The sequence below is a fragment of the Triticum dicoccoides genome, chromosome 3B, assembly GCF_002162155.2.
Source record: "Triticum dicoccoides isolate Atlit2015 ecotype Zavitan chromosome 3B, WEW_v2.0, whole genome shotgun sequence".
NCBI lineage: Eukaryota > Viridiplantae > Streptophyta > Magnoliopsida > Poales > Poaceae > Triticum > Triticum dicoccoides.
In genome coordinates, this window is record NC_041385.1 from 176,328,617 (window position 1) to 176,341,485 (window position 12,869).

Genomic DNA, 12,869 nt, shown 5'->3' on the forward strand with positions numbered 1-12,869 from the left:
TTTTGGTTGATTTGTGTCTTAAGGTGTTATTCTAGTATGAACTCTTTAATAGATCGATCCGAAAGAATAACTTTGAGGTGGTTTCGTACCCTACCATAATCTCTACGTTTGTTCTCCGCTATTAGTGGATTTGGAGTGACTCTTTGTTGCATGTTGAGGGCTTGTTATATGATCTATCTATGTTATTATTGTTGAGAGAACTTGCACTAGTGAAAGTATGAACCCTAGGCCTTGTTTCCTATCATTGCAATACCGTTTACGCTCACTTTTATCATTAGTTACCTTGCTGTTTTTATATTTTCAGATTACAAAAACCTATATCTACTATCCATATTGCACTTGTATCACCATCTCTTCGCCGAACTAGTGCACCTATACAATTTACCATTGTATTGGGTGTGTTGGGGACACAAGAGACTCTTTGTTATTTGGTTGCAGGGTTGTTTGAGAGAGACCATCTTCATCCTATGCCTCCCACGGATAGATAAACCTTAGGTCATCCACTTGAGGGAAATTTGCTACTATCCTACAAACATGTGCACTTGCAGGCCCAACAACGTCTACAAGAAGAAGGTTGTGTAGTAGACATCAGGCAGCGGGTTGGAGTCGGCTGCCACTTGCTGAGTCGGAGAAGTCCCCGGGCCGACTGTTGCAGTCCCCGGACTGGGTGCGGCTGCTGCAGTCCCTGAGCCGCCTGCCGAAGTCCCCGTGCCGACTGCCGTGGTCCTTAAGTTGGATCCGACTGCTTTAGGAGGAGCCGGCATGAAGATGGAGTCTGATTCTAGCAACGGCTTGACAAACGGCTTGAGGACGCGTTGCAGGGCGACACCGACTGGTATCGCTTGTCGGGTGGAGCCGATCCGTGCCAAGGCATCTACTTGCTCATTGTCATTTCTTGGCACATGGAGGAACTCACACCCTTCGAAGTATCCACTGAGTTGTTGTACGAGGAAGCGGTAGCTTGCCATATTTGCATCCTTGGCGTCCCAATCGCCCGACGACTGCTGGACCACCAAATTGGAGTTACCATAGTACAGGATCCGGCGAATGTCGAGTTCCTTAGCAAGCCGAAGCCCGTGTATAAGTGCTTTGTATCCAGCTACGTTGTTGGAGACAGCAAAGTGAATTTGCAGCACATATCTGAGCTTGTCGCCTTTGGGAGAGGTGAGGATGATGCCAGATCCCAAACTGGTGCGCATCTTGGAACCATCGAAGTGCATCCGCTTGGTGGAGTCCAGCGCTGGCGGCAGGTACTGGGTCTCAGCCCAGTCGACGAGGAAGTCGGCCAGTGCTTGTGATTTGATGGCGGTGCAAGGCTGGTAGTGGATGGTGTAAGGGGCCAAATCCAAGGCCCATTTGGCCACTCGTCCTGAGGCATCTCGGCTTCCAATGATCTCGGCAAGCGGAGAAGTGCAGACAACAGTGATTGGGTGCTCCTGGAAGTAAGGCTTCAGCTTCTTGGCGGCAAAATGCACGCCGTAGCACATCTTCTGATAGTGGGGGTAGTTCTTTTTGGAGGCGGACAACACTTCACTCAGGTAATACACCGGCCTCTGGACTGGTAATGCTCTGCCTTCATCCTTGCGCTCCACAACTATGACTGTACTGACCACCCAACTGGTAGCGGTGATGTAGAGAAGCATGGGCTCCTTATCAGTCGGAGCCGCCAGGATAGGAGGAGTGGTCAACATCTTCTTGAGCTGGAGAAAAGCTTTGTCCGCCTTGTCGTTCCACTCGAAAAAAGTGGTCTTCTTCATGAGCTGGTATAGGGTAAGAGCCTTCTCGCCCAGCCGACTGATGAAACGGCTGATGGATGCCAAGCAACCGGTGAATTTTTGCACGTCCAACAGTCGGGTGGGCACCTCCATCTTCTTGATGGCCTTGAACTTCACAGGGTTGCACTCTATGCCGCGCTCTGAGACCAGGAAGCCAAGAAGCTAGCCGGCTGGTACTCCAAAGATGCATTTCTCCGGGTTGAGCTTGATTTGAAATCGGTGCAAGTTTTCAAAAGTTTCCTTGAGGTATTCTAGCAGCGTGCCACGCTTCTCCATCTTCACCACCACATCGTTCGCGTAGACATGGGCGTTTCTGCCGAGTTACTTGAGCAGACACTTCTGCATGCAATGCTGAAAGGTGGCGCCGACATTTCTCAAGCCGAACGTCATGGTCAGGTAGCAGAAGGCTCCTAATGGTGTGATGAAGGCGGTTTTCAGCCTGTCGGCTGGGTTCAGCTTGATCTGGTGATACCCCGAGTATGCATCCAGAAAACTCAACAACTCGCATCCGGTTATGGAGTCTATCACTTGATCGATTCTTGGCAAAGCAAAGGGATCTTTGGGGCAAGCTTTGTTGAGGTTGGTACAATCAATGCACATGCACCACTACTTATTCTTCTTCAGCACAAGGACTGGTTGGCTAACCATTCTGGGAAGAACACTTCCATGATGAAGCCGACAACTAGAAGCCGGGCTATCTCTTTTCCAACGACTCTTCTCTTCTCTTCTGACAGGCGGCGCAAGGGCTGCTGGACCGACTTGGCGTCAGGTCGGACATGTAGCTTGTGCTCGGCGAAATCCGTCGGAACACCCAGCATGTCCTTGGGAGACCATGCAAAGATGTCCCGATTCTCATGGAGGAAATCGACGAGCTCGCTTTCCTATTTGCTGTCAAGGTTTGCACCTATGACAGCGTGCCTCTCCGGGTGCTCCGGGTCCAAGGGTATCTTCTTTGTTTCCTTTGCCGGTTTGAACGAGCCCTCAGCTTCCAACTCCTTGGGGTTGGGTGACATTTCCGGCTGCTTGCCTGCCATCAACCACAACCCGGTCAAGGAGCCGCTTCTCTGCTGCAATCACGAGGGACTCGGCTAGCCGGCTGCTATCTGCCGCACAGGCGGACAACTTCATGTAGTCTCTGACTACGGTTAGGATTCCCTTGGTACTTGGCATCTTCATCTTGAGGTAGCATAGTGGGGGACCGCCATGAACTTGGCCAGAGCAGGCCGGTCAAGTAGCGCATGATAGGGGCTCTCAAGGTCCACAACTTCAAACCAGACTGGCTCTCGGCGGAAGTGATCTTTGTCTCCGAAGAGAATGTCAATCTGGTTCTTGCCGACTGGTGAACAGGAAAGGCCAGGAACTATCCCATGGAATACAGTCCGGCTGGGCTGAAGCTGCTTCTGCTTGATCCCCAATTCCTCCATAGTGTCACGGTACAGGATGTTGATGCTGCTGCCGCCATCTATCAGGACTCGGGAGAAACGAGAAGCCCGCCTCTCCGTTGCGAAGCTGGCGTCTAAGACCAAGGCATAAGAACCAGGAGAGGACATCACCTCCAGGTGGTCAGTTCTGCTCCAACTGATAGGCTTCTCAGACCAATGCATGAACTCTGGGGTCTCTGATGCTACTGCATGTACTTCTTGCTGTTGTTGCCATCTGCTGCGCTTATCGTCGGCCATACTGGTGAACACGACATAAGCTCCATGCTCCTTAGGATACTCATCTTGTATGGTGCCGACTGGCCGAACCGCCGGCTGCTGGGGTGGAGGAGGCGGTAGGCCGGCAGGCGGAGGAAGCAAGAGTCCATCTCCCTTGGCGATTCTAGTGAGCCAATGGCACTTCTAAGTGGTGCGGTTGGATGGCTTCGCGCCGCTCTGGAACTTGTAGGGTGCATCAAGAGTCTGCTCGTACGAGAAGGCGGGCAACCAGTTAGGCTGCTCGCCCTTCTGACACTTGGGTGGAGGCTGCCCTTCCGGCTATTGGTCTTTGACTGTCGCCACCTGCAGGCTTGTGGAAGCTGGCTGCGTAGCCTTGCGCTTGTTGCCATTCTGCTGCTGACGCCGACTGGTGTCGCCAGCCGGAGTCCGAGGAGCTTGAGGAGCTACTTTGCCGGATGCGTCGACTTGAATCTCCGCCTTCATGGAGGAGTCGGCCGTGGCGTACTTGTCTGCAACGATCAGCAGTTCGTCGAGGGTCGCCGGCTTATCGCAGAGAAGTCAGTGCTTGAGGAGGGTGCCTTCTTGGCACCCGTCAGTGAAGTATTCGATGGCCTGCACCTCATGCACGCCCTCGCATGAGTTGCGCAGCTCGGCCCAATGCATGAGGTAGTCGCGAGTTGATTCGCTGGGGCCTTGGACACAGAAGGAGAGCTGGCGGGGCTTGGGAGGCCACTTGTACGTGCTGGTGAAGTTGCGGATGAAGGCTTCGGTGAGATCAACCCAGTTGTTGATGCTGCGGGGCTTTAGGATGTTGAGCCACGTCCGGGATGTGCCCTAGAGCATGAGCGGAACGTACTTCACAGCAACACGCTTGTTGCCGTTCGCTATGCTGACAGCTCTGGAGTAGTCGACCAGCCGGTCTTCCGGTTTCACGGAGCCGGTGTACTTGGGCGTATCTCTTGGAAGCGTGAAACCTTTAGGGAAGGGCTCATCTCGGATTCGAGGGCCAAAACAGGATGGACCCAATGCATCTTCTTCTTCTAGCACCAAGAATCGATTGAGGCGGTCGATCCGATGGCGGGTGTCGTTCTCTTCGACTCCTTCTCGGCGGCCAAGGCGGTCGCCGAGTGTCGGGTGTGTGACAGACGGCGGGGTGGGATGTCTTTCCCCGCGAGGCGGAGGAGGAGGCGGGTTGCCTCGTCGCTCCACGTCTCGGGGGCGGCCTTCTGCGTCACGCTCAATGGTGAGGCGGGTCCTACTGCAGCTAGCAGTCGGCTCCTTATCTTTTCGCTCGCGGGCGCCGCCAGCAGTCGGCATCCGGGATGTTGCGCCATGTTCCTGTCGAGGAGGCGGATCGTTGTTTCACCGGTTGGGCGCTTCAGTGCGGCAGCCGGCCTCTTGCTGCTCGGCGGTCGCGTCAAGGAGTTGCTGGACGCGCTCCGTCATGTGGTGATGCTCGTCGCCCTCAAGCTTGTCTAGCTCGTTTGCCGCCGCCTGGGCAGGTCGTATGTTCTCCACAAGCGTGGCGTAGACGGGACGATCTGTCCCGAACATGCTGGCGATGGTCACGCCACACTGTCGAATCGAGCCGATGTGGCTAGGCCCACCAGGAGCCGGCGTGCCGCCGACGGCTCGGTCCATCTCACGCCGGTAGGCCTCCGAAAGGTGTCTCATGCTGGCCAGTCTATTGGCGCTTTCGATGAGCTGGACGCAGCGTGCTTCCAGCGTCTCGGCGTTGGCATCTTCTGGGATGGACGCAGACAGGTCTTGCAGCACCGCATCAAGTGGGTCTCGAGCACCTCCGCCCAAGTGCTCGCCATTGCTAATGACAAGCACCTCTGTGATGGTGCTCCCGCCGCTGCGCTCGCGAGGAGGCGGCTCGGCGTAGACCACCACGTTGGTGGGGAATGCGTCAAGCGACGCCGTGTCGGAGTCGACAATCATCGGGTCAGTGGAGCAAACCAATTCCAAGTCCACAGCAGGCTCGCCGGCGACATGGAGCTGGTCGAGGAGGCTGATGAGGCGGCTCTCGGGGCAATCTGTGCCCGCGTCGGACGAAGGCTTGTCGGAGAGGCGAATCTTGCCAACAAGTTCGGCGAGGCAGCTTGCTGCGCAGGCGATCTCCACGCCATGCAGCGCGTCGGCGCTGACACCGTCAGCCGTGCTGGGCTGGCTGCGCTCGCCAGGAAGGAACAAGGTTCTCGTCTAGAACAGGTCTCCGGATGACGGTGCACCTCGCCCCACGGTGGGCGCCAAATGTCGGGGGTTGGGTGCGACATATGCCAAAGGATGGCTTATCATGGTGGGAGCGAGTAGAACGTCGCCGGTGCCTGGAAGCGGGATGAGGCGTAGACACGAACACCGGCGCACTTTACCCAGGTTCGGGGCTCTCCTAGGAGATAACACCCCTAGTCTTGCTCTGCGGGGACTCCGCATGATCACTAAGGCACTAGTGAGTATAATGGTGCTCCTCAAGTTGTATGCTAGAGGTAGAAGGAGGCAAGGCTTGCTCTCTTCTCCCTCTACGTATGAGTCCAGTTCTAACAGGATGGGAACCCTTTGCATGGGTGCCCTGGGGGGTTTATATAGGCCTACACCTAGGGGTACAATGGTAATTTGGCCGGGTGTAGGGCCCGGCTATCAGTGTCTCTGGTCGCCGGCTACTCCGCCGGCTGCTGGGGCCTGCCGCCTGGGGGGCCCCATCGACTGGTCTGGTATGGAGCCGACAGGCAGCCTTCGCCGCTGGCGGGTCTGGTTGGTGGCTAATCACTGTAGCCATAATGCTAATGACGCATGCTTGGTCGGGGGAGGGCATGGCTATAGTCCCACCGCCAGGTGGGAGATCACTGTAGCCTCACCGTGTCTCATCTGGTTAATGGCGCACGGGCCTCGAGGAAGGATCCGGCTGCCCACCAGGAGCCGGGTCCCCTTGGATCCGACTGGCCAGGCTAGGCCGCCCTCCGGGCCCTCGCTGCCTGATAGGACCCGCCACCGGCAAGCCGTACCGATAGGCCGTCGTGGGAGCAGGCCCCGCCTGACAGGGGTGACGTCAAGGATGGAGTGGCAACAGTGCCACATCATGCAGAGATCTCCGCCTATACGGGGCACTGTGGCCACTCCAAGCCCGAGATACGGGGGTGATGGGCTACACTGTAGCCTCACCCTGTCTTGTCTTCTTAATGTGGGGCGCAGACTCTGAGGGCGTCGTGGGCCGCCTGCTAGGAGCCGGCTTCTCCGGAGGCCGCCTACTAGGAGTCGGCTCGTCTTGGTGCCGTCTTCTAGTACGTGGCCGCCTTCGGGCAGCCGACCGCTTGAGCCAGCCGGCCTCCGGAAGGCGGCGCTTCATTCTGGGGGCTCGTGGGGTGCGATCGACCCAATGTATTGAAACGTTCAGGGACTCGGGTTAGGCTACCCGTGGCCCATTACCCCGACAATGTTCTGGAGACCCATTGTCAGGCGATTGGGTAGTGCATAAACCATGCAAAATCATCAATTTATTTCAGCAAGGGGGTTCCTGACTCGGTGAGACAAGCGATTAAGGATATACTTCACGTCCCGAATGAAATTCTCAACGAGAAGTACTTGGGTATGCCATCTGACATAGGGAGTTCGAAGAATGGTGCCTTTAAGTACCTAAAGGACCGACTGTGGAGCAAGGTCCAGGGCTGGATTGAACGTACCATCTCCTCGTCTGGAAAGGAAGTGCTAGTCAGGTCTGTTGCTCAAAGTGCACTAGTCTTTTCCATGTCTTGTTTCAAGTTACCAAGAGGATTATGTGAACACCTCAACATGCTTATCAGAAAGTTTTGGTGGGGTAGCAAGGAAGAAAAAAGGAAGCCTCATTGGGTATCATGGAAAACAATGACACAACCCAAGGGTATGGGGGGCTTAGGTTTCAAATACTTCGAGCTCTTCAACCTAGCGATGCTAGCGAAACAAGCATGGAGGTTGTTGCAGAATTCAGAAAGTTTGAGTGCTCGTGTGCTGAAGAGCGTTTATTACCCTAACTCAGACATCCTCGAGGACGAACTTGGAGGTCATCTGAGCCAGGTATGGCTTGCCATCATTGAGGGTAGAGATACTCTTAGGCAAGGCTTGATCAAACGCATCGGTAACGAAATTTCAACCAATATATGGACACAAAACTGGCTGCCTAGGGAAGGTATGTTCCGGCCTTATGAAAGTACTGCACCGATCCCACCTACCAGAGTGTCCGAGCTCATTATAAGCGCAACAGCTTCCTGGACCAGGCAGCTGATTCAAGAGAATTTCATGCCAATAGATGCACAGATCATTCTTGGAATCCCTTTGTGCACACGGAACATACTAACTTTTGGGCATGGCACTATGAGAAACACGGGTCTTTTTCTGTCAAATCAGCTTATAAGATGCTCGTTGCTACCAAGCAACAAAGGGAGGCATGGTTGGAGGGGGCGGCTGGCCCCTCAACTTCCAACGCAGAGGAAGGAGCTTGGAAAATATTGTGGAAGACGGATGTGCCCAGGAAAATGCGTATGTTTCTATGGAGACTCTCCAAACATTCACTGCCAATAAATGATGTGAGAGCACATCGTCACATGGCCGACTCTGACCAGTGCGGGCTATGCGGTGCTAGGGATTCATGGCGCCACTCCTTGATTGAATGCACAACATCCAGGAGTGTATGGGCCTTGATTGATGAGGATACTACACATAAAATCATAGATAATACCGAACCAAGTGCGAGACAGTGGTTGTTTACACTTATGCAAGTGTTAACACATGAGCAGTTTGTCCTAATGGCAGTCACACTTTGGTCCATATGGCATGCTCGCCGGAAAGCCATCCATGAGGCTATCTTCCAGAGCCCTCAAGCCACTTATAGCTTCATTGGCAGGTTTATTGCTGACCTTGACATCATAAGAATCAAGGAGAGAAGGCCGGTTGTAAACACTGGTGTGGCACCACCTGGTCAGCGCAGGCCAAAGAAACCACTGGTTGGTTACTGCAAGATACATGTTGACGCCGGAGTTATGATTAGAAGAGGAGGATCAACAGCAGCAGTGTGCAGAGATGAGTGGGGAAATTATTTGGGCAGCTCATCTTTATTTGTGGAAGGAGTGGTAGACCCGACCACTCTTGAGGCGGTAGCATGCCGGGAAGCCCTATCCCTGGCAGAAGATCTGGGCATTCAAAATTTTGTTGTGGCATTGGATTGCATGCAAGTCATTTCGGATATCAACAAAAACTCGCATGGGACGTATGGAGCGATCATCACAGAGATAAAACATAAATCATCTACTTTTCATTGTAATTTTTCTTTTGAGAGTCGTGTTGTTAACTATGAAGCACATAGCTTAGCCAAGTTTTCGCTCTCTAGAGGTCCGGGATGCCACGTTTGGTTTGGTGTGCCTCACGACCAGAAATGTATCCCACACCATGTGGACTTTCATGAATAAATTTGGCTTTACCCCTAAAAAATCTTTTATGACCTAAAAAGCCAAATAGGCCAAATATGGCCCAAAAGACAGCCCAGCAAGTCAACATCACATGGACCTACGTGCCTGATGTGCCGACGGGCTGGCACGATTAGCAAAGTGGTCATTTCTCAAAAAGAAAAACCAAAGGGGTCGTGTTTGGACCTAAGGGGGTAGTACGCATGCCGGCACAACATGGCCCGTTTACTAATCGGCCCACAGTGGGTTGTGCCATGTCGGCCCCTTTGACCAACTCTGGACAGAGGGAGTAAGTAATTAAGGCTTTTTTTTCTTTGTACATGCTACTCTTGCTATATAATGAATAAACAACGAGGTGGGCAGAGCGCGCGATTCTCCAATCCTATTTGACACCTATAGCACCCGTTAAAAGGGTAAATGGTACGCAACACACACCCCACGCGATAACTGGGCCACCTCATAAATATTGAACTATCATTTATGGTTTGTGTCTAGTTGCTCGCTGGTTTTCAGGCGTTTTTCTTTTATGTTATAGTTCATATTTTTTATTTTAAATTTTCACAATTTCTGTAATTTGTGAACTTTTTTGAAAATTCATGAAATTTTTCCAGATTCAAAAACAATTTTGAAATTCGTGAACATTCTTTAAATTCACATACTATTTTTTGAAATCCGCAAACTGTTATCTAATTCTTGAACATTTTCCAATCCGCAAACATTTTTTTCGAAATCATGAACTTTTTTCAAATATTGAACGTTGTTAAAAAAATTTCGAAATCATGAACTTAAAATTGTGAACTGTTTCAAATCCGTGATTTTCTTTTTGAAATCCATGAATTTTTCCTCTGAAATTCATGATTCTTTTTGTATTTATGAAATTTTCCAAATTTATGAATTTCTTTTGGATTCACATACGTTTTTAAAATTTATGAACTTTTTTCAATTTCAGAAACATTTTTTTCAAACTCATGAACTTCTTAAAATTTTGTGAACATTTTTATATGAAATATTTTCAATTTGTGAACTCCTTTAAAATTCATGATTATTTTGTATGCATGAAATATTTTCAAATAAGTGAACTAGATTTTGTTTTCAAATTCGTGATTTTTTTTCATATTCTAGAACATTTTTTATGCACAAACTTTTTCCAAATTCATGAATTGTTTTCGTATTTTGCGAACTTTTTTCAAATTCTTGAACTTTTTTTTAATTTTGAAAAGTCAATGGTCAAGTGTCAATTGTTGAACGATCGACCATGCCAGCAAAGAAACGATCAATCGAGCGAGCGAACCTGCTTGTCAACGGAGTGATGGACTGAGCATTCGTGTTAATGGGCTGGCCTAACTCACTTAAGGCGCTGTATAGGAGGTCTCGCTCGATCGCCCCGGTATGGTTAAATGGTCCACGGTCGGTACGACAACATCCAAGCTAGATTTCAAAACCGATAGTGATAACTAGTGAATGTCGGCTGCAATGCAAGTGAACTTTTTTTGCAACTTTATCTGGTAGGAGTTGCAAATACCGCCCTCTTGTGAGCAATTTTTTTTCTTGTTTCCAGAAATTGGCATGCATTTTTGAAGATATTGCCAAGCCCATACAACTAATCTTGCCATCTAAAACGCTCACAAATGCCAACCCCTCCCAACAACGTTCGCAAGATATTGCAGTCCTTTAGAAAAGCTTACTAAATTCTCACATGGACGAGAAGATATGCTCAGTTTTCTCGCAATAGGGGGCGCGATCCGCCGCCGTCAGGCTGGTGAACAATCCCTCTGACAGGGTTCTTCGTTCCCATTCTCTTGTTGGCGGCCACCAACATTGAGTGTTTTTCCCTGCCCCGCTGTGTCTTGCTGTGGTTCCAGTCAAGCTGAATTAGAGACGGTCTCTGCATCATTTCCTGGCATTGGTGATCCATTGAGAGAACCTTTCCACAGTCCAATTGTTAGAAATATGCTCTAGAGGCAATAACAAAATTATTATCATATTTCCTGTTCATGATAAATATTTATTATTCATGCTAGAATAGTATATGTTACCGTGATACGGACTCCTTATTTATTATTCATGCTAGAATATTATTCATGCTTGAATGTTTTGCAAAAAAAGCCCTTAAAGACTCTCAAAATTACGCATAGACATAAGCTCATCAGATGCCGTCGAATCTGAGATCCAATGGCCTAAAGGCTCGTATCACGGTATCATGTAAGCCTCGCGAGCGCTTTTTATTACATGCCAGTGCTATCTTTCCATCATAGCAGTGGCGGGTGTTATAGTTTGCCCGCCACTCGTTAGAGTTCACCTATAAGCCCTTTCCTAGTAGTGTGTACACGTTGCCGTGATATACCATAGGATAGAGGGACGGCCATTTATGTACATACACTATTGGATGAAGCTCAAGTGACAGTATGTGTAGGACGAATGATCCGTTCATGAAAAACTGGTTGAACATTCGGTTAATCTCGTTGAATTTGAACAATTGTTGTATTAGACTTATTTGCGTGCTATGTATGGATGATTTGTGCTATTTTATTTCTGTATTTTGATGAATTCCATCGGTTTTGCATGAATTTCGACCTGTCTGCTGAAATACGATTTCAAATGTATGCGGCTAGCTTTGCATGGCTAGCTCCCGTGTCTGTTCTGTCCGTCAACGAAAATGCAGGATCAAATTTGCGGGTTGGAGATGCCTTTACATGCCAGCTTACTGTCTCCATGTGGAACATGGAAATTTCTTGTACGGTTCACGAAAGTTCATCGGCTAAAATTCCTTGAAATTTCAGAAGAAAATCCCCATCGATCTCCCAACCAAATCGCACGCGCATTCTCACGCGGCAGGCATTGCAATTGGTAGCCTAATGTTCCCGTTAATCCATATGTCAGCCTCGCATCAATCGGCTGGCTGTGACTTTCTTTGTCTGGGCCAATCGGCCGTGTTTGACAGTGACACCATCAGTTGACCTGACCTGAGCACCGTGTTGCGGAGGTTAAGCTCTCAGATATTATCCCTTGCAGACTTGAGTTCTGCTATAAACATGCCGGCCATTGCCTCCCTCCTTTCTCCTGTTTAAGGTTCTTGATTCGTGGTGCAGACTAGAAAGCTTTATCCTGACATGTCAGGGGACCGTTTCACCGGCGCGCCGGCGTCAAATGGCCCCCCGGCTCCGTACCCGCGGCAGCAGAACTACAGCTTCAACGGGCGCGTCCTGCTTATGGCCGCTTTCCTCCTTTTCGGGCTCACCGTCTTCTTCACCCTCATCCGCTTCTTGCTGTACGTGTTAGTGGCGCGGTCGGGCGGCCGCCGTCGCCGCGGCAGCTTCACCGCCGGCATCCTGCGGTCCATCAACTCTTTTGGCGGAACTAGCGGTCGGCGTGGGCTGGACGCCTCCGCGCTCTCCGCGCTGCCGGTCACCACGTACCGGAAGGAGGGCGCCGCCACCGCCGGGGCTGACTGTGCCGTGTGCCTATCGGAGCTCGCCGATGGAGAAAAGGTGCGGGAGCTGCCCAACTGCGGGCACTCGTTCCACGTGGAGTGCGTCGACGCGTGGCTGCGCTCCCGGACGACCTGCCCTCTCTGCCGCGCCGAGGCTGAGCTGCCCAAGGGGAACGACAAGGCGGAGGTGGCGGCGCAGTCGTCGTCGTCGTCGTCGTCGTCGTCTGCCAGGGAGCCGCCGCAGCAGGCGTTGTTCGGTGCAGGAGGAACCTTGATCGTGACCGTGCAAGGTGGCTTCCCGGATACCCAAAGGGGCGTGCGTGGGTCAACATCGGGGTAGGAGGTCAGTCGGGATCTTCCTATTCCTAAATTGCAGCGAAATTTCGAAGAAGGCTACTGCGACACATGCATATACTGTAGGTTAGACCGTTGTTCACGACGTGCACGAGTTGGATACAATCATACAAAACACCATTTTCTTTTTGTCTGTTTGAGCAAAAGTCACCCATTTGTTTGTTTGTTTGTTGTATTTCGAGGAGAGGATATAAGAAACTCATATGTTGTTAATTTA

At 51.0% G+C, this 12,869-nt stretch overlaps 1 protein-coding gene across 1 annotated transcript; it reads left to right on the top strand.

Moving 5' to 3' along the window:
* Positions 1–11,875: 11,875 nt before the first annotated feature.
* On the top strand, positions 11,876–12,869 carry LOC119281079 (E3 ubiquitin-protein ligase ATL41-like). Its single transcript, XM_037561714.1, has one exon. The coding sequence runs from the start codon at positions 11,979–11,981 to the stop codon at positions 12,636–12,638; it is 660 nt and encodes a 219-aa protein (XP_037417611.1). The 5' UTR covers positions 11,876–11,978; the 3' UTR covers positions 12,639–12,869.